The sequence below is a fragment of the Alosa pseudoharengus genome, unplaced genomic scaffold (genome assembly GCF_046254945.1).
Source record: "Alosa pseudoharengus isolate Yale_2024_CS ecotype anadromous, Long Island Sound unplaced genomic scaffold, YU_APseudo_1.1 YU_APseudo_1.1_scf_12, whole genome shotgun sequence".
Classification (NCBI taxonomy): Eukaryota; Metazoa; Chordata; class Actinopteri; order Clupeiformes; family Clupeidae; genus Alosa; species Alosa pseudoharengus.
In genome coordinates, this window is record NW_027468587.1 from 5,503,659 (window position 1) to 5,526,075 (window position 22,417).

The 22,417-nt window shown below is 38.1% G+C and overlaps 1 protein-coding gene across 1 annotated transcript; it reads right to left on the minus strand.

Moving 5' to 3' along the window:
• Positions 1 to 6,670: 6,670 nt before the first annotated feature.
• LOC143118761 (cell adhesion molecule CEACAM6-like) lies at positions 6,671 to 19,368 on the minus strand. The gene is made up of 10 exons (XM_076279854.1): positions 19,238 to 19,368; positions 14,055 to 14,375; positions 12,652 to 12,927; positions 10,886 to 11,134; positions 9,791 to 9,905; positions 9,621 to 9,649; positions 9,463 to 9,503; positions 9,269 to 9,335; positions 9,039 to 9,091; positions 6,671 to 7,915 (listed from the first exon to the last, which is right to left on the minus strand). The coding sequence occupies exons 1-10, from the start codon at positions 19,329 to 19,331 to the stop codon at positions 7,883 to 7,885; spliced, it is 1,278 nt and encodes a 425-aa protein (XP_076135969.1). The 5' UTR covers positions 19,332 to 19,368; the 3' UTR covers positions 6,671 to 7,882.
• Between the last annotated feature and the right edge of the window lie 3,049 nt (positions 19,369 to 22,417).

Below are 22,417 nucleotides of genomic sequence, written 5' to 3' on the forward strand. Positions count from 1 at the left end.
CCCCCCCCCTTTTTTTTGACCCCCCCTCGTGCGATCTGGGTTCCTGGAAGTGGCTCCTGATGAAGTATCTTGCTCCGCAAGATATTACATCTATTGTATTACATGTAACTGCATGTTGAAAAATCTAATTCAACAAAACAACAATGAAGAAAGGTGCCCGCTTGATAACCCTAGTTAAATGCTCATGAAGGCTGTTCTGTAAGTGATGCTGTTTTTAGCCAACAAAGGTTATTTTCTCTGTGATTTTTGTTTCTGTTGCTTTTGGTTCTTTGGTTGGGTATTCACGCTACTGACAGCCATGGACGGATTATGAACTTTCGGGCCCCTGGGCCCAGATGTATTAAGGCCCTCCTGTTGCATGTGGGTTCAAAAAGTGGATCTTTCATATATTCTAGATTCATTAGATAGAAAGTGAAGCATATCAAGCCATTTGTTGTTGTAATCTTCATTATGGTTTCATGAAAACAAACAGCTTGTCAGCAGATGGAAGCATGCAGTGCACTACTGTAAAATCTCCTGGTAGAAGGCTATTAACTCTGGACTTGATAAAACACAGTGGACCAACACCAGTAAATGACATGGCACCACAAATCATCACTGACTGTGGAAACATCAAACTGGACATCAAGCAACTCGGATTCTGTGCCTCTCCACTTTTCCTCCAGACTCTTGGGACATTGATTGGACCCTGATATCAAAATGAAATGCAAATTCTGTTTTTTATGTAAAAAGAGGAGTTTGGACCACTGAGCTAAGGTCCAGTTCTGTCTCTTCCTAGCCCAGGTAAGACACTCTAACCTGGTCTCTGATTCAGGAGTGGCTTGACACTAGGAATATGCCACTCGTAGCCCATGTCCTGGACACGTCTGTGCATGCCCAGGTAAAAAAAAAAACTATTAAAAGTATACTTTTTGAAAGTGTACTAAGTACCGTTTGTACTTTTTTCATCAAATCCAAGTGTAATTAAGTGTATTGAATTATGTATTAAGTGCAACTTAATACCAACTTGACTATACTTTGAGTGTAATTAGTGTGCTAAAATGGAACAACTTTTTTCAAACTTAAAGTGTTCTTAAGTACATTATAGAAAAATATATTTTATGAGCATTCGAAACACAGTCGCAGTACAATTTTGTAACATCCCAAGTGTATTGGAAATGTACTTAAAAGGCATTACAATATAACTAATAATAGTGTAGTAGTGTATTTTGAATACTCTTATCATCCTCATTTCTATTCATTTGGCATGCTTCTGTAATATTTTAAATTAACTTCAAATGTACTTCCTGACTACAATAAGTGCCTTGAAAGTTTGCAGTTATGTTAATAAAAGTATAGTCTTAAGATACTTTAAGCATTATAAAGGCATGCAATTTAAGTATAATATTAGTGTGCTTTAAAATTGTACTATTAGTACTCTCCTACCTATTCTGTTACATGACAAATTACACTTTGATTATGAGAAAAACATTTTATTGACATGAATGAAAACAAAACATAATATTCATCCATAACAAAAGTAAAACATTTTTCTGAAAGTTAAGGATCTCTTGAGCATATCTTTTCAAGTTGGATGTGGTAACGCAATAAAACATGCATTTGGCCGTATTATATTATTTCACATGCATAGATTTTTCGAGTGGCTGTTTGGAGCGCTGGTCAGATTCCTCCTCGCTCGCAGCATTTTTTTCCATGCTTGGGGAGCAGTTTCCTCTGAGTGCGCACGCGCAGAGAGAATTTGCGCGCACACATTTAATATCTACGTGTGTGAAATAATATATAATATAATACACCCGAATGCATGTTTCATCGCGCAAGTGCTTTTTGCCACTATTGTGTCGCGATACTCTACAGCCTCATTGGTAGACCATCAATTCAAAATGCAGATTTCATGAAAAACAAAAGTTGTTCACCCTCCTAGGTGAGAGAATTTGCCCTCTAAGCTTTAAATTGTTTACTGGACACCCAGCCTACAGCCAACAACTTAACAGTCTAACATGGCTAAATGTGTAATGCATGATCATTTATTGCTTATTTGTTTGCAAAGTCTTCTGGCCCAGAAAGAAAACCATGGTGGTTACGGATCATGGCTGAGGAGGAAAGGTACAGCTGGTAGAGTTGTGCAGTGAGTGAACTTCCCTCCCAATACTGAGATGTGGTGGCAAAAGCTGTGGTAGCTAGCTTCCTTACTAGCACACCATCTTCCAGTCCAAGATGCATAAAGTTTTCGGTGGCAACCCAGGGCTGGACAGCCGTCAAATGCATTGACCTTGGTATTAGAGAATTTGTCTCTGTTGTCTGTGAACAGAAAGAAGATGGAAAACATTTTACAAGATAAACAATATTTTACACAGAAATCCATTGGCAATGATGAGATTAATACAGATTATCTGTACCTATTTGACATTTACTTTTTATAGGTCAAATAGGTATTGACACCATCTGTTTGCCATCCTGGTATGGGTAGACCTGGCCAGGTAGTCTTTCCTTAAAGCGTTGAGCACCTTGGCACCGATATGAGTGCAACCACCCTGTTTTCTGCATTTGATTACCTTAGATTCCTTTGTTTCCAATACAACCGTATTATCGTTTTCGGGTCAAATGGCATTTTAAATGGGAGTCGTAGGGGCACTAGCCTACTATTTTGATGCATGAATCAAAATCATCATGTATCAAAATAGTTCTGCCCCTACGACTCCCATTCAAAATGGCATTTGACCCAGAAACGACAATACAGTCAAGCTTAATGGTGGCGCTTCTGACTTAATTATGCTTTCAAACGAAAGTTTGACTCAGGTACATTCACAAAAAGACCCTAGGTTGCATTTTGGCTTGAGTTATGCTTTAAGAGTAATGGGATAAGGTCCTGGATGAAGAATATTTACCTTTACTGCTGATTATTTGAGGCGTTCAGACATCTCGGTTTCTGAAAAAACATAGAGGCTACAGATTAAAACTAGGTAAATTACAAACACTACCATAAAATGAACTTGAATGCTCTGTCAAACACAAATAATTTAAAAAAAACTAAATCTATCGCATAAACCAAGGCATAATATCAATGATGTAGCCTAAGCTTCATAGCACTAACTTAGTTGAACACCAGGTTTAATTCCCCCTCTAATATCAATGGTGGAAAAAAACGTTCTACTTCATAAAATGCATGTAATTTGTCCTGTAGACTCATTTTAAAAGATGTCTCCACGATTAAAGAAAAAAACAGCTACAATGTCATTAGCATGCCTAATGAATGTGAAGTGTGAAGTGTGACTAGCCTATCACTATCCTCCTTTCTGTGAGTTAACTTAGCATACACCACACATAATATTAAAGAACATTGGTGAACTTTAGGCAAACGTTGCTTAATAAAGAACACACTTTCTTCCATCATAGTTTGTCTAACGTTAGTGCTAGCCAACGCTTGTCAATAATCCCACAAACACAAAGCAGGCTAATGTAGTTTTCTTCTTGATAGGGATCTGGTCGACGTATATGACGTTAACGTTAGCTAAATTAGCTAACGTGATCTGGCATTGCTAGCTTGTACTAGCAAGGATAAAAACAAACTCTTGAAAGATTGCTAAGCCATCAATTTAACTTCTCCAAAGACTACCGAAGGTCATAAAGAGTAAGCTACATCAGAATCATTTAACAATATGCTTTGGGACTCACCTGATAACGAATAACTTGGCACTTTAGATCCAACTGGCTTCAGTCCTTGTTATCTCATATGACGAGTCCTTCTGGCTCTGTAGGACCAATGTCTCTGGCATGACTAGAATTTATGGTATCTTTAATTTAGACAAACCTGTAACCTTATACGGACCGTAAACGTATGCATTTTCTGGTCTCTACAGTCCATCTGTCTTGCAAATAAAGTTACAAGCATAGACTGTATGAAATAACGTTAATGTTTGCTCACACCACGTTTTGCTCGAAAGCTGCACAGATCCGCCCACTCCATTTCAAATTCAAACAGCCATGTTATTGGTCAACTGGACTGCCTATACATTTAACTGTGTTGCCTATAAATTTAACAAAATGCCACATTCATCCTCTCACAACCTCTACTACATCATAAATGTATAGGCTACTACCTTACTAAGACACAAAATCAACAAAAGAAAAAATATTATTTGATGACCAAAACTGATAGATCAGTATGTCTCTAGGCTAGGTTATTGCACATTGCCATCCATGCGGCTGACATATCAGGCCTAAAAGCTACACACATTAATATTTTATTAAAGGTGAGATGACTATGAAACTATACAAACAATGTATTAGGCCTACCAAAAAAATATACTTTCCATAAGTACACTATATTACAACTCTAAGTATTAGCAATTTAATACACTTAAACTAAATAAACTTCTTTACAATTTAAAATACACTAACAACAAAGTACACTTTTAAAAACTACATTACAAAAACACTTTGAATATTGCACAATAAGTATATTTAATTTTAGTACACTGAAGTTGAACTTAATACTATGACTATGAAACTATACAAACAATGTATTAGGCCTACCAAAAAATATACTTTCCATAAGTACACTATATTACAACTCTAAGTATTAGCAATTTAATACTCTTAAACTAAATAAACTTCTTTACCATGTAAAATACACTAACAACAAAGTACACTTTTAAAAAGTACATTACAAAAACACTTTGAATATTGCACAATAAGTATATTTAATTTTAGTACACTGAAGTTGAACTTAATAACATCTACTTTGAAGTATACTTTCTAAAAGTACACATTAAACATACTTTACATAAAGTACAAAATGTGTAAGCATACTTGCTTTATACTTCATGTACTTTAATCATATTTCTAACACCCTAAAGTATACTACTTTTTTACCTGGGTGGTGGCTCTTGATGCAGACTCCAGCCTCAGTCCACTCCTTGTGAAGTTTCTGAATCGACTTTGCTTAATTCTCTCAAGGCTGCTGTCCTCCATCCTTGTTGCTTGCACACACTTTTCCATTCGAGTCAACTTTCCATGAATATGCTTTTCATACAGCACCCTGCTAACCTTCTGTGGCTTACCCTCCTAGTGGAGGGTGTCAATGAGTGCCTTCTGCACAACTATCAAGTCTGCAGTCTTTCCCATGATTGTGGTTGTGTTTACTTAACCAGACTAAGAGCTCAAGAAACCGACATTTCTCTATTATAACCTCTTTATTGTAATATTTTGAGATACTCATTTTCGGTTTTCATGAGCTGTAAATGTGAAATATTTCACTTTATATCTAATGAATCTATATGAAATATCTAATTTTTGAATTAAATTAGGCTTGGTACTGTCTGATCATCTCTCCTACTTGATGTGTCAATGTTTTGTTGTGCTAAGGAACATGAAAGAAGATGTGTGGAAATTATTATCCCTATGAGACAATAAATACTATTTATCTACTCATTTTACTGGAAAAAAAAAACAACAGCAACTTTATTGAACTCTGCTGGGCAATGCACACACAGAGCCTTGTCAGTGTTTTTCAGTATTCTTGACTGCAGGCCTCTGTACTGACCACTCACATCAACAGACAATCGTGGCCTTGACCAGGCATGTTTTGATAGGCCATTGCTCTTTAGTTCTTTCTCATTCCTTATATCTGTTCTTGTGAATAAGACCTGGGCCTTTATGAGTTAATGTCGTGCTCTGTTTGAGAGTAGGCCTATTGAAACTTGACACTCCTTCTCAACCATTTTCTGGTCCTTCACATTATCCTAAACAACTTAACAAGTTTAAGGAAGTTGCCATTGTTGGAGCTTGTGTAAAACTCACCCCTGAAAACCTTCCCCCATCATGTGAGGCGTTAACTTACAGTATGTCAATGAATTATGTCAAAGTGTCTGTTTATTTGTTTATTTCTTTAGCTCTCTGGTGTCCGTTGCTTGACCATCCGAGCTAAAGCCTTTCTTGGTCTTTCTTTCACGAAGGGCAACCTTTACAAATTGAATTTAATAACTGTATCATGCCACTAGATGGAACTCTTGTGGACATGTATTGCAGACAATCATGATCAAGGCAGAGAGAAATTAGAAAGTCTAGTTTGGATTGTTTTATGCATCACACGTCCAAGTCAAGTCAAGTCAAGTTTATTTATATAGCGCATTTCATACACAGAGGTCATTCAATGTGCTTTACATAAACAAAACCAAACAATAATAACAAATAAAAACATAGAAGGGCAATATAGTCAAAGAATAGTTAAAAGGTAAAGATCATAATAAAAAGAAAACATAAAACACAAGGTAAAATCATTTAAAAATAAAGAATAATTAGTAAGCAAAAACAAAGGCAAAAGTAGTAAAAAAGTAATAAAAGACAAAGTAGAATAATTATCAAGGCAGACTCAGAATTTGTAACTCGGCACAATTAGCAAAAAGCATCCAGTCTTATAAGTCTATAGGGTCCCCGGTATTCTGCAATGAACACCGTTTGGTGCAGTATGGACTGACATGTGCATTTGTTTCTACGATGTAGACCCACAATCATGCAACACACAACCATGTGTGTCTCTGCTCCAACTACATTTTTCATTAAAACACTAAAAAATTATTTAAAATAATTTTAATAATATGTACAATAATTGACAACTTTGAGTTGAGAAATTAGTTGTTGTTTCCTCCCACTGCAGTACCAGGAGAAGTGGAATATACCATCATATTTGCTGCATAGGGTGTACTCTCATTTGGGCAAGGTCAATACTGCAGTGAGATTCTCTTTGATTTCTCTAGCACCTTTAACTATCCAACCCATCCTACAGAGAGACAAGCTGACAGTGATGAAGTTGGACTCACTCCTGGTGTTTGGGATAACAGGCTACCTCACACAAAGACTGCTTCTCTGAGGCTGGTAAGTACCACTGGTGCACAACAGGGGGTAGCACTATTGTTCTTTGACATATCTATCTATCTGGAGACAGTAAGCCAATACAAGTAGTTGGGCACCATCTTAGATGATACACTGACCTTTGATGCCACAAATTGACTCCATATTCAGAAAGGCCCATCAGAGACAGCTCTTTTTGAGGAAGCTGAAGAGATTCAATGTTGACAAATCACTTCTCAAAATGTTTTACTCTTCTTTTATTGAATCAGTTTTGACTTTTGCTATCATATGCTGGTTTGGCAACTGAGTGACAAAAAAAATTTGACTCTGTACAATTGTACTCTCTGCCAGAAGATCACTAGCACTAACCTGGACAGCATTGGGCAGGCAGAGGCACACACACCACCCACTCCACTCAGAGTTTTGCCTCCTGCCATCAGGGAGGTGGTAAGCGGGCCAGGTCTAACAGATACCTAACATCATTTGTCCCATCAGCTTTTGGGTTTCTTAACAAATTATAGATCAACTTGCATTTGTTTATCATTGCTTATGTTTACATTTAAATTGGAACATATTACAAACTTGTGACATATTACAAACAAATGTGATTTTACATTTTGAATATGTGTGTTATGTCCTAAATACTATCTCATATCGTTTTCTGTGAACCAAATTACCCCACAGGGACATTACAAATATCCAGTCCAAGGATATTACATAGAAGAAACTAATGGTCTAATGTCAGTTAATAATCAACCCGTACACTCATTTCATTGCCCAGTAGCCTACCTTTGACTGTCATTCCCTTTTATTATCATTTCCTGGATGTGTGGGAAGGGCAGGAACGTTCTTTGTGTAAATAAATATGAAAGAACATAAGACACTCAATAGAAAAATAAAATCTGTGAATATTTCTCAATTACAATTAAATGTTCAGTTTAAAAGGAGTTGCAGGAAAAGGGGAAGGACTTGGGAAGCATTCTTTATTTTCTTCACGTGGTATGTGGCTAGTCCATGAAGTGGTCATATTATACTAGTTTACATACAAAGGCTCATCAATTGGATCCTTTAAGGGAAAACAAAGAAAAGATACATTTTAGAACTCAATCAAAAAAGTACATCTTTTAAATTGTAGGTGGTCCTACGATTACTGCTCCATTTGATTTCAATTGGTCCATACTATTGTCAAATGCATTACTAAAACGTCTGTGTACTTTTGCTATCATTCATTTGGAAGTGAAATGGGAAATGGAATGGAAGTGGTATATATTTTGAAGTTCTATAGTCACTTGCTAAATGAAAATGATGTTGTATTTTGACCTATTTCAGGGATTACAAAGACAATGTTGACTTAATGAATGGCTATCTCATCTTAAAGTTGACTTAATAATAGGCTCATCTCATGATGCGCAGTTGGAACTTGACGTTTCGTCAGCAAACAGAAGTAGGCTATTAGCCTACGGCCAACCCCGAGTGTATTCTGTGTTTAAACATCTCTAGACTGGTCCAACCCAATGAAAATATATGACCGCAGGCGACCAAAGGAACCATTGTTTAATAAAATCTAGATCAGACCTTTTAGGTAGCCTACTGTCCAAATAACATTGTTATAGGGGGCTACACCAGGCACAAAACTGAAGTGTCCCGTTTGCGACGCCAAAAAGACTATTATTTTTGTTTGTTTGTTTTTTACAAAGGTAGGCCTACGCGCCACTATCAAGCTAAGTGCTGCAGCATATGCGTTGAGAACGGAACACTTCACTTACGCTGGTGTAGGCCCCCTGTAAGAATGCTTTCTTTATTGCATTTCACATTATCCATTCATTAAGTCAACATTGTGTTTGTAGCCTAATCCCTGAAATAGGAGAAAATACAGGATCATTTTCATTTAGCCAGTGACTATAACTTGAAAAAGTCATATAGGTCCACATACCACTTGTTTTCATTTTCCTTCCAAAATAGAATAATGAATGAACACAGAAGTACACGGACCACATTGTCTTTGTAATCCCTGAAATAGCTGAAAATACAGGATACTTTTCACTTAGCAAGTGACTATAGAACTTCAAAAAGTCATATACCACTTGTTTTTCCATTTTCCATTTCACTACCAAAAAAGAATAATGAATGAACGCAAAAGTACACAGGCGCTAAAAAGTGCAGTATGCTGAAATGTGGTGTTTACTCACAGTTTTGTAAGACAAACGTCTGTCATAAATAGGATCATTTGGAGCAACAGTGCCTGAAACAACAGAAGATGGCATCACTTCACTGAAATGGCATACATTTATTTTAACTTGTATGTTTATTTGATATGACTAAACCAAAATAAACAAAAAATAAAATACGGAAAATATGGACAACTCTTTTGCAACTCTTTTACTGTATTGCTTGACAGCCTTAAAATATTTTGAAATACCTGAATTTGTCCTCATGTTTAATTCTTGAGCAACTCTCCTGTTTACATAGACATGCGAAGCAGCATCCTATTGGGTAAAGTAAGAGATGACATTTTAAACCTAATCCGCATAACAATGCATGATTGTAATGTGTATAAAATCATTGATTGGAAATCACAAAGATTTGATAGTGTAGTGTTTACTGTTTACTTACATTACTTCTGGGCGGGGGGGCAAATGGACTGTCCTGGGCATCTGAGCAAAAAATGACAAGAGTTACTAGTTTCACTTGGATTACATGTATTGTACAAGTCTGCATTGTATTTGACCTATTAGACTAGAGAGAAAAGACTAGAAAAAAGAAATGCAAACCTTTTTTTCTAGAATTTCCAGAGACATTCCTACCCACACACACACACACACACACACACACGAGAGAGAGAAAGAGAGATAGACAAAACAATCTTTTCTCTTTATATATCTCTCCATATTCTCTTTGAAATTAAGTGCAATTACTTGGGCCAACTCTTACCCTTACTCACCTTTTTCTCATTGCAAAGAAAGAACCTCCAGCCCCAACTGCCAAACCAAAAACCAAACATGCCACTGCTATTCCAGCTATGGCTCCAGCGGACAAGCTATTCACTTCCTTCTGATCTGTGAGGCATAATAGCAGAATACAATATATATTTTTACACACAATATGAGAGTATATGAGGCATAATAGCAGAATACAATATATATTTTTAGACACAATATGAGAGTAAAAAAAGAATCTGGGAGACGTTCAGATAGTTAATTTCAAAGCAGTACAATCAATTCAGATACAGTGTAAGTATTCACCGCATTTGGATATTTCCCCTTTTACTACTTTTATAAATGGAATCTTGGTCAATTTAATTTGGTCTTTATAGAATCATTTATAAAAATCCCAAAAATCAAAGTGAAAGCGGATTTCTACAAAGCAATATTAATTCATTAAAAATATATACTGCAAAATAAGCGATTCAATAAGCAATCAATTGGTCTGTACTACTAGCAAACGTTATTGGGGCTGTCTTGGAATTCAATGAAAATAGTTACAACAATGACCTAAAAAAAGCAACATGATGTGAAAAATACCTGTTTTAACCTAAAGACACAGCTATGTTCTGTGTTGATATCCATTAATCATCCAATCAACCAATCATGCTAACCAACTACCTTTGTCAAACTTTGGACTCTATGCTATTTATAGAGACAACTTGAATTCGTATAGCCTACAGTATATGATATATTCTTGAATAAATTATTAATTTAGCATTATATGGGATACCCGGAGGTAAAACAGCACACATGGCCTTAACTTAGTTGTTTACCTTTTGACATCTTAGAAATCTTAGTTCACCAAAGAGGTTTGTCAAAGACCTATTTGCTACATTTTACTTTATGCTTATGTGGAAATCACATGTTTTTCATTTTCATGTATTGTATGAGTATACAAAGTTTGCATTTCATCATTAATTAAAAGACAAAGAAAGACCTATTTCGTTTGGAATAAGGCATTTATGATCTTAACTTGGTTGGTTCCAGACCTAGCAAGGGAGTGTAATCTAGGTGTCAAGTTTAAGCTTTGGAGAGGCCCTAAGAGACTTTACCTGTGACTGACACATCGACATCTGTATTTTGACTGAGATTGGTGATGCTGTTCCTAGCAGTGCAGGTGTACTTCCCACTGTCTTCATGTCCACTCTGCTCTTTAATGTATGAAGCTCCGGATATTTCTGTCCCATTAAATGCCCAAGTGTAGATGCTCTCAGGAATGGACTTAGCAACACAGGTCAAATGAATGAAATTGCCAGTATCTACTGCTTTTGTGCCAATAATAACAATCTCCTCTGGCCCATCTAAAAAAGACATGATCAATAGCACATTAGGAATACAAGCAGGTATAATTAAAATAAATGAAGTTACTGTATTGGATATTATATACATTTGTAACCATTGTCCACCAGCTCTAATATTTAAAATACAGTCTATGTTTGATGTACTGCACATACAACACTGCACCTCTAGTTTATATATATTTGTATAAAGTGCCACACTTCATTGGGAAGAGACCTGGGCCCAGTTTCCCGAAAGCATCGTAAGCATAAGCGTCGTAAAGTCCCTCTTACGGACGTCTTAACATTTGCCAACTGTTTCCCGAAACCATCGTAACTTAAGAGCGTCGTAAAAATAGTAGTAGAGTTCTCATTACTGGCTAAGAGCGTCTTAACAGGTACTTCTCATAGAGGTCACCAAGAGGACATACAGGGGAATTACAACTTAGAATATAATCATCCAACTAAGTTCCCATTTTTTATTGTACTTACTTGTGATGAATTAGATTTTAGCGTGCAGCATACATTTAATGGGCATAATAATGTGATTAAAAACAGACAAAAATGCAAGTTATAAACGAGACGCTGCCAGAATAGTTTGGCATTATCTTTGTGTAAGTGTAGGCTATCTAATTATTAGCCGTATGAAGAAAAAGCAGAGAAAGGAACGTGGTTTAATTTGTCCTGCGTCAAAATCTAAGCCTAGGCTTATATGTTGCCTACATTCCTCTCTTTCTTACTCAAACTCTTTCTTATCTTTGTCTTGTTTCACAAACATAAACGGTGCAACAATCTAATTTGAAATAATTACAATTATTTATGTCTGTGTGTGGTATATAGCCTACTTGGGATGTGAACATGCAGATGTCAAAGTTTTTCTATTTTCGTATTGATGTGAATTAATGTGTAGATCCGAAGTTTAGACGGTACGCCTAGCTGTGACGTGCAGTCACCTGACATCACCATCAAATCAGAGGATATTTCAGAACTATTAACGTGGACAGCTCCCCTTAAGAGCGCCTTAAGAGCAGTGCACGCGCGTTCACGCTACGAGCATGTTCGGAAACAGTCGGAAAAACCAAACGAAAACCAAACAAAACCCTCGTGAGTGCGTGTGTCCATCCTTATCAGGAAACCGGGCCCAGGACTAAAGTGCTGCAAATGTGCCACATAGATCCTCTATCACACGATGGAATATATAGCCTGGTTAAAACCAGACTCATTCACCTTATGGATTGAGTCTGGGGATTCACAATTGGGAAACTGACAAGAAACAGATTCAGCAGTCAGTCAAACAATGTGCGTATGTCTGCTGTAAATAAATGTACACATTCTTTCGATTAAAATTGTTTTCGTCACAGATTGGCCTGACCGTTTTGGGGTTTGAAAGAAATGTTAGTGAATTATGATGTTCCAGACTAATATCTCCCTGAAAGGAGGTCTAGGTGGGCGTGGCCAGGCTATGAAATATATTCCATTAAATGCAATAACTGATATCAAATGAGTTAGTAGCTCAAATCAAGTAATTCAAAAATACTCACAATTGACCCCAAGGTTGTGGTTCTCACTAACAGAGCTGATAGGATTGCTGACTGTGCATGTGTACTGCCCATTGTCCTCCTTCTCTACTGGGCTGATGGACAGTGTTCTGTTCTCCTCATGGAAGGTGGTGCTGTTGCTAGCAGACAGAGGTTTTCCATCCGTTGTCCACTCTCTGGTGATGATGGTGCCCTGGGCATCACAGGTCAAGTTGACAGAGCTGATGCCCGCTATGAGGGTGCCCCCAGTGCTTATGATGGGAGATGTAGATATTCTCTCTGTAAGGAGGTCATACAGAATATGTTTTATTATACCATGTCTGATTAACTTTTACCTGCTATAAAGTGTGAAGCCCATCAGGATTTAATGACAATGCAAGATATTATTTCTGAGTGGATTAAAAAGACAAGACACACAAAATTGACCCTTTCACAATGATAAAACATATAGAACAAGTGAGTGATTGCATACTATGTTATGAGAGAAGAACATGATGACACCTTCTATGAACCCAATATTCATAAAGCATTATAATACTGTATAGCAATGACTACATACATTCACAATGCATAATAAACCTTCTTTAACCTCTTGACAAAGACTCTGATTTCAGCATTATATGTTAATATTCACCAAGTGCTCTTTATGCACCCATATGTGACTAAGCAAACAGATGTGATATTTTAGGTTGCAAGAGCTATCCTACAAACGTGGAATACTTTGTTGGATCAAGTGACAAGACTAAATTGTCATGTTGCATGTTTCATTATGAATACTTCAAAAGCATGCATTTGTTTACAAGGCTTTTTGGATACGGAGTGCACATCAGTTGCCTATGCCACACACTTCCTGGAACGGTTTTCAGCCAGCACAAACATTTCTGATTGACCATCACCTGCATTGTTTTTTCGTACCTGTTTACACTGACCTGGTTGGGTGTTACACTTAGTGAATGCTTAAAATGCTAAAGGATTTATGTGTGTTGAAGTTGAATTAAGAGTTGCACTGTTGCACTGTAAAGATGTTTACTGATGTGCATTCTGTATTCAAAAAGGATTGTAAACAAATTCATGCTTGATACTGCATATCCCATCTTGGTGCACAATAAGGACAAATTATTATTTTGCTTATCACAGGCCTGCTTCACCCAGTTACCATAAGATTGTGTGACTTGAACATGTTGTAATCAAGGTTGAACTATATGTACTATATAGTGGTACATGTAGGGGCTGGGGACCGAACAATGTCTAATGGGCTCATAATAATACATGTTCTACTCAAATGTTGAGCAGATAAGTAAATGGGAATAACACTCTATACATTTGTAAATGTTTGTGGATTGCTACATTCATCAGTTTCACATTCACCAATTTTAACCAGGGTAAGGGAGAGATAGGACTCTTACCAAACACTGCCAGTGAGGTTTTCCCAAAAAGTTCTACACCACTGCTGGATACAGTGATGTTCACAGTGTACTCCCCAGTGTCATTGAGAGTCAGGCTCCTGAGCTCCAGTGAAGCTGAGACGTTGTTCACAGAGACTCTACCAGCATAATCAGGATGTATCCCCACTCCATCAGTGAATATGTCTTTATTGGTGGGAGACGTCCAGGTGATTCTTGTAGGTGGTGCAGATGGAGGGTTGATGAGGCTGAACACCACACTCCCTCCTACTGCTCCATCCAGAGGCCCATTCAGCAGTAACTCATTTTGGCATGAGCACAAGCCTGAGGGAACAAAGGGAAGAATGAATCTATCATGTTTGATGCAATGCAGCTTCAAGACTTCTATGCAATGATTAGTCGGTGCGCAAGTAGGGAAGTTTTTAGAGAAAACAACATATCCTAAATCCTTAACCTTAAAAGGATATACATACAGTATTCAGCATAACAATACTGTGATATAAGCATGTGTTTAGCATGGTTGATGTATACACATGTTTTAACATGTATAGCTTATCAATTATCTTCTCTTGATATCTTTACAGTATGTCACAGAATGACCATTTTGACTGTAAATGTATGTTTTCTCTTCTTAAGACTTTGAATATTAAAACATTTTCTCTTACCAGCAGCTGAAAGAAATAACACAGTAAACACAGTCAATGAGATGTGCAGATCCATTCAGGAAGTTGGGTATAAGGGAACTAATCCTTGGTCTTCCCTGATTCGGTTATACATTTACATATCTAACTAAACAAAATCAAGTAGTCACCGTCAGACTTCCAAGAACAAAATCGACAACAGTACGCCAATGTTTTTTGACATAAAAGACATCAACAGGAAAAGGGAAACACACTTCTAGATATGGTACATGGACTTACGGTAACACTTACACTGATATCATGGAGGCAAAGGTCTTCAAAAAATTGCTCTGTCAACATCCCATAAATCCCAGACAACAGACAGCGTAAGAAATGATTACCAAATATGTACTGACATCTGGTGGTTGAAGACTCAAAAATATTCACATGAAAAACAGCCAGCCAACAAATTTGAATTATGGAATTCAGTGGTTTTTGTCATCTTTATGGTTATTAATATGGTATTTTGCAGACCCTTTTGTCCAAAGCACCTTATAGAATATGAACATAATCATTACAGTTAATAACATAAAACAAAATATTGTTGAAAAGCCTGAATTTAAGCATATAATAACAATAATACCAACAACAATATTAAATATCAACAATGACAAAATGATCCGTTTTAAATTAACACCACCATAAACATACCAACCATAACTCTGAAAGAGAATTAATTAATTAAATGTAAGGTGAACATACAGTACTGTATGAGTCTTTAAAGCCCTCTTGAAAGTCCCAAAACTATCACAAGAGCACACTAAATACGTTTTGTTGTTTTGTTAGATTGGGACACTATTATGTGAAAATAGAGTTTCTTTCTTCAGTTTGCTAAATGGTTAAAATTGCTTTCAAGCTCTACCATAGGCCTTACATACATGTTGAAAAAGATTCAGGGTGGAAAGCCAGGGTGGATTCAGGTGGAAAGTGTGACACAAGGCTTAGAATAATCCCTTGGGGATCAATAAAGTATCTCATATCTATCTATCTAAGTAAGTATATATACTCTTTTGATCCCGTAAGGGAAATTTATCCCAATCCGTGACCTCTGTGAAGCTGGCCCCCCATGTTGCTCAAAAATGATTAAAAACACTGCTATTCGTTTGTGCTACGTTTGTGCCGGTTTGTGCCGTAAAAATTATCGTTTGTGCTGTTAAGGGTTTTAAGTAATTAAACTTTACATTTTTCTGGCCAGTGACGTCACTCAGCCCCCCATACTTGTCCAAATTTCCCCAAAATAGTCTCAATCGTTTGTGCTACGTTTGTGCTCATTTGTGCCGTTAAAAGTAACATTTGTGCTACTATGTTTTTTAAGATATTCCACGTTATTTGTTACACGTGTGACGTCACTCAGCCCCCCATCAATGTCGAAATCTTTCCAAAATGGTCTCAATCGTTTGTGCTAGGTTTGTGCTGATTTGTGCCGTTAAAATAAACATTTGTGCTACTATGTTTTCTAAGTTATTATGGTTTATTTTTTACTCGCGTGAGGTCACCAGCCCCCCATCAATGTCCAAAACTCACCAAAATGGTCTCAATCGTTTGTGCTATGTTTGTGCTGATTTGTGTCGTTAAAAATAACATTTGTGCAGCTATGTTTTTTAAGTTAACACGCTTTGTTACATGTGTGACGTCATTCAGCCCATCATCAGTGTCCAAATCTCCTCAAAATCGCCGCTGATTTGTGCCATTTAAATAAACGTTTGTAGGGTAGGCTACTATGTAAATTGTCCAGCGGCCTTGTCCAGCAATTGTAGCCTAGCTCATCACCCAGCCCCTCCATCAATGTCCAAACCTAGGCCTATAGCCTACCCAATCGTTTGTGCTGATTGCGCCGAAATTTCTCCTATGTTTATTACACGTGATGCCCAGCCCATCAATGTGTTTTCTGTAACTATATTTTTACATTAGCCTACCAAGTTCTATCTGCTATGCGCATGACATCAGTCTCACACACACTGGCCAAATCGTCCCAAACTGTAGCCTACCAAATGTTTCTCCTGATCTGAGCAGAAAACACAAGTGCAAGGAAGCTGTTTCTTAGGTTTATAGCTAAAGAGTAGCCTAATAATTTAGTCAACTTTATAAAGTGCTAAAAAGGCTACAAATGTACCTTTAGTTTTAGTATAGCCTACTGTCGTATGACTTTAATGTTTAAACATTATTTTGACAAACATACCAATTTAGCCTACCTTCTTGTCCATCTAAAATAACTCCTAGCTTTGCTGCCTCCTTCCTTTGCTGTTTGCAAAGTTTCATATATCCACGGTGGCCTTGGAGACTTGGGTCAGCAACAAAGCCTAAGTGCTGCTTGTGTGCACAATCCACTGTAATTCTGATGCATACAGTTATTGAAGAATACATTTGTTTATCTTAGAGAATATAGGCTACAGTGCAGTGATGAGTTATGGTAGGCTAACTTGGAGTGAATATACACACACAGGGGAAATTATCTCTCGTAAGTCTCTCGTAGCCCACTCCGTAGCTGCGTGATAGTAGGCCTACGCACACTGCTGTGCACACCTGCAGACGCTACTGGCCGGAGAATGGAGTGGTGTTTCTCCACAGCTGAGTAATGGCCAGCAGGTTTATTCTGGTAGTGGTTGCAGTAATTCTGACGTTATGCACAAGCAGCTGGTGTAGGCTACTATAGAACCTTTGGCAGCACAAACAGCCACGTAAATAGTAGCACGTCTTTTCTTTTCTCGGTTAAGGTCAGCACGATATAGCACAAATGTTTCTTTTTTCCTTTTGTTTCTTTTTTTAACAGCGCAATCAGCACAAACGATTAGGACTACGATTGGGCATTGATAAGGGGGGGGGGGGCGCTGCTGGGTGATGTCTAGCATAGGCCTACGCTACAACTGCTGAGCAACTTCTGCATAGTACACACACGTTTCTTTAAATGGCACAAATCAACACGCACGTAGCCAAAGCCATCACAACTATTTTGAGGAGATTTGGACACTGATAAGGGGCTGGATGACGTCACACCTGTAACAAAGCGTGATAACTTTAAAAACATAGCTACACAAATGTTATTTTTAACGGCACAAATCAGCACAAACATAGCACAAACGATTGAGACAATTTTGGTGAGTTTTGGACATTGACGAGGGGCTGGTGACGTCACGCGAGTAATAAATAAACCATAATAACATAGTAGCACAAATGTTTATTTTAACGGCACAAATCAGCACAAACCTAGCACAAACGATTGAGACCATTTTGGAAAGATTTCGACATTGATGGGGGGCTGAGTGACGTCACACGTGTAACAAATAACGTGGAATATCTTAAAAAACATAGTAGCACAAATGTTACTTTTAACGGCACAAACGAGCACAAACGTAGCACAAACGATTGAGACTATTTTGGGGAAATTTGGACAAGTATGGGGGGCTGAGTGACGTCACTGGTCAGAAAAATGTAAAGTTTAATTACTTAAAACCCTTAACAGCACAAACGATAATTTTTACGGCACAAACCGGCACAAACGTAGCACAAACGAATAGCAGTGTTTTTAATCATTTTTGAGTAACATGGGGGGCCAGCTTCACGGAGGTCAATCCGTGAATTAGTGAAACACACTGAGCACACAGTGAACACACAGTGAGGTAAAGCACACACTAATCCCGGCGCAGTGAGCTGCCTGCAACAACAGCGGCGCTTGGGGAGCAGTGAGGGGTTAGGTGTCTTGCTCAAGTGCACTTCAGCCATCCCTAGTGGTCGGGGTTTGAACTGGCAACCCTCCGGTTAGAAGTCAGAAGTGCTAAACAGTAGGCCACGGCTGCTAACTATCTATCTATCTATCTATCTATCTATCTATCTATCTAACTATCTATCTCTGCCCCTACTGTATCTATCTATCTATCTATCTATCTATCTATCTATCTAACTAACTAACTAACTAACTAACAACATAAGGTGTGGTCTGGCGCATGATCCAAAAATCGGTATCTTACACACCCTCTAAAAATCATTATGCCACTAACCAAGAAATAGCAAAAGATGCATATAAAGCAAGCTGATCACAAGGTGTAAGCAGCCCTTAGCAGCCCCTAAGCAGTCCCAAACAACTCCTCTGCTATCCATAGGATTTTTATTCAGTAACTCAAACATTATTGGGGTAAATGTTGTTTTATTCTGACGTTTTTGATGGTAACCCCTTGTCAGTCAATAGTGAAAGTAAATAGCTGAGAACTGTTTTGCCATTGACTATGAGTTCACGATGAAGTTAGTTTCACTTTGCCTATGAGTTTGAATAATAGGCGAGTGCAGATACATGTAGGCCAGTGGTCACCAACCTTTTTGAGCCCAAGATCCCTAACCTCGCCCTGAACAAAGGCAAGATCTACCTTGAAGCGTCAAAAGAAAATCAAAGCTAAAATACTTCCAATTTAAGGCCTTTTATTTAGGCAAATGTATCAGGTCAAAAATATCACATCCTCCACCCCCTTATACAGGCGTCAGAGATAACAACACTTTAACATAATCTTTACTTACATGATTTTGGTTTTGATTTTCTAATTGGAGTAAGTGTTTGTGACAATACGTCATGATAAATTTGATGTTTGATCGCTGTTTTGATATGAAGCATCTTTCACGTAATTAATGAACACTTAGAAACTAGAAACGGAAACTACAATGCACTCCGTGTCTGTGCACGTCCGAAAATCGATTACATTCTTCAAATGGACAACAAATTCCTGATCGCTAAACTTTTGTTTTTTTATTTTCTGTCAGTTAGCAGTTGATATAGAAGCACCTAACATAATTTGACTTCAGCGGTGACAAGTCCTGTTGCGAGAGAGAGAGAGAGAGAGAGCAAAGTGGTGCTGTGCGCGTGTGTGTGTCTGCATGGGGTTACGTTCGGTTCAAGTCAGAAGTTGGTTCATCTGGTCCTGCATTCACGTTGCTCCATTATTAGATTAAAGGAGAATTCCGGTGTGATATTGACCCAAAGTGTATTGAAACATGATACCGAGTGTGAACGTATGTCTCATAGCCCATCTCGGCTTGTCCCCTGCACTTCAAAATCTGGCGCTAGTTAGCCGATGCTACCAACAGCTTTTTCAATTGTGGTGCTTCGGCATCGGGCTAGCCATGCAAATAAATCACTGTTTTACACCATTTACGAGGCTCAATGTATCTCCACACTTCATTGGTAGACTTCCGAGGGCCCTGACATTTAAAACGAGACATTGAGAACTTTGAAAAAGCACTGGTAGTTTACTTACAAGTAGGGCTGGGCGATATGGACCAAAACTGATATCCCGATATTTTGGGGCTGTTTGGCGATATACGATATCGATACGATATTGATATTTCAAACAGAAAGAGCGAAGTGCTTCATATATTCACTCAACACAACAATTATGACAACACAGCCAGTTTTAATTATATTAATTTCAGACTGCTCTAACAGAGCTGTGCAAAGAAGTGTAAACAATAACATAGGCCTACAATAGGCATAGGCTACAGTTGCTCTGATAAAGCTGCGCAAATAACAAAAGACCAAAAGTTGACCCTGACTGACAACGCAGGCCTACATTGTACTGCACAATGCAATAGGCTATTTTGGGCACAACAATATTGAAAAAACCTGCAGTTTTGTCACACAATGCGGTTTTTTTACCTGTAAGGGTTTGATAGGGCCTAGATGACAAGCAAATGTAGACTATGATGGCCTAGACATGTTGCTATCAACAACAAAAAAAGTTTTAAAAAATTAGGCTACTTAAACAACGTAACTGAGTCACTCATCAAGAGTGTGATAGACGCTACCGTCGTTTTGTATGCGTTCATTTTTGCATGTTCCGGTTCGTAAGAAAAATCCCTATGCACGATTAAATGGGGTTTCAGGAATCATAAAAAATGATGCCCTAACTGCTCGCGAGTCGCGTGCATATCCTCTTAATAAAATCAGCGTTTATGTTGTCTCCCTGAGGACTTTAGATCTGCTACTGTCGCTAAACGCAAGCATTCATCAGTTTATTTAAATTAGCTAGGCTATGTACCAAAAATGACATTTTACCGTGAGTCGAAGAGCTGTAGTGGCTAAACAGTGTTGTAACTTAAATCTGCGTGTACAAAACCGCTTGGAGCTCCAGTGGAATTTTGATTTCACAACGAGAATTCTCGGTCTAGCCGTTGATGTGCCGACGGAATAGGCATCAGCACCAACCTCTGATCAAGGTAAACAAAATCTGACTCAGTGTCCGTCATGTTTGAAAGTTTGTAGTGCTGCGAGGGAGAACGTGCACACGCAAGGGGCGCAGTTGAGCAGAGCTGCGGCTATCTGAATGGTCTGAACACAGAAGAGCAAGTGGCTTTGATAAAATGGCCCATTATTTGACATAATACTGGTATTACGATATTGTCTCAACTACATATCGTTTTCAAAAATATATCGGTCGTAGTCGTAATACCGATATATCGCCCAGCCCTACTTACAAGACGATTTATACAGACAGTATCTTCACGAAGTTTGGCGTTTGCTGCCATCTTGAATTTAGTCACGATAAGTCGAGCTACGAGTAAGAATGAACAGGTATGATAAGGGATCAGATTCCAAAAATAATTCAGTGGAAATGCATGGATTCCAGTTGCTGCTACTGGAAGAAACGGGAATCCATGCATTTCCACTGAATTATTTTTGGAATCTGATCCCTTATCACACCTGTTCATTCTTACTCGTCGCTCAACTTATCGTGACTAAATTCAAGATGGCTGCAAACGCTAAACTTCGTGAAGATACTGTCTGTATAAATCGTCTTGTAAGTAAACTACCAGTGCTTTTTCAAAGTTCTCAATGTCTCGTTTTTAAATGTCAGGGCCCTCGGAAGTCTACCAATGAAGTGTGGAGATACATTGAGCCTCGTAAATGGTGTAAAACAGTGATTTATTTGCATGGCTAGCCCGATGCCGAAGCACCACAATTGAAAAAGCTGTTGGTAGCATCGGCTAACTAGCGCCAGATTTTGGAGTGCAGGGGACAAGCCGAGATGGGCTATGAGACATACGTTCACACTCGGTATCATGTTTCAATACACTGTAGGTCAATATCACACCGGAATTCTCCTTTAACGTTATCAGACAGCACTGTAAATGTAGGGGAGAACCGGCACAATTGTAACACTTTTTTATTTTTCCAATTCAAACTCGATTTACACAAAGACGATAGACTTGAGAGTTGTGAAATTTGACCAGAACAGAGTCGTACATGTCTACTCCATGAAAGTTGAAACAGAATTTAAAAAAGATGTTATAGTTTGTCAATAATTTAACTTAACAGCCATAAAAAAGTGCGGTACAGTTGTAACAGTAGCGTCATGAATGTAACAGTGCTAAAATCGTGAATCCTATAACATATTGTAGCGATCTCACCCTCAGACAAGATTCACCTTTGGCCAGGACGCACAACATTGGTAACTTGTATGGTTAACATGAACATTCAACATAACACATCTAACGAACAGCATCATGGGAGCACAGTCATCAACAGCTAGGCTCAGATCATTACACATTCTAGCATTCACTCGCACTGCATTCTGGGAGACACTCATCCAACGTTAGACATGTACATCCACCGACGCTACATAACCCCCTCCCGAGCCATTGTCGTCCCTGGCAATGACAGCTCAGCTCACCGCTCGCGGCTGCGTCGGTGTCAGTCCCAGTGCT

What these genes read in the sequence shown, in the direction of transcription:
- LOC143118761 (XM_076279854.1), bottom strand. Translation starts at nt 19,331, where the DNA reads ATGCTTCATATCAAAACAGCGATCAAACATCAAATTTATCATGACGTA. An exon ending in TGTCGATGTGTCAGTCACAG is followed by an intron (nt 9,906 to 10,885) that starts GTAAAGTCTCTT and finishes TATGCCTCACAG; the next exon opens with ATCAGAAGGAAGTGAATAGC. An exon ending in TGGAAATTCTAGAAAAAAAG is followed by an intron (nt 9,504 to 9,620) that starts GTTTGCATTTCT and finishes TTTTTTGCTCAG; the next exon opens with ATGCCCAGGACAGTCCATTT.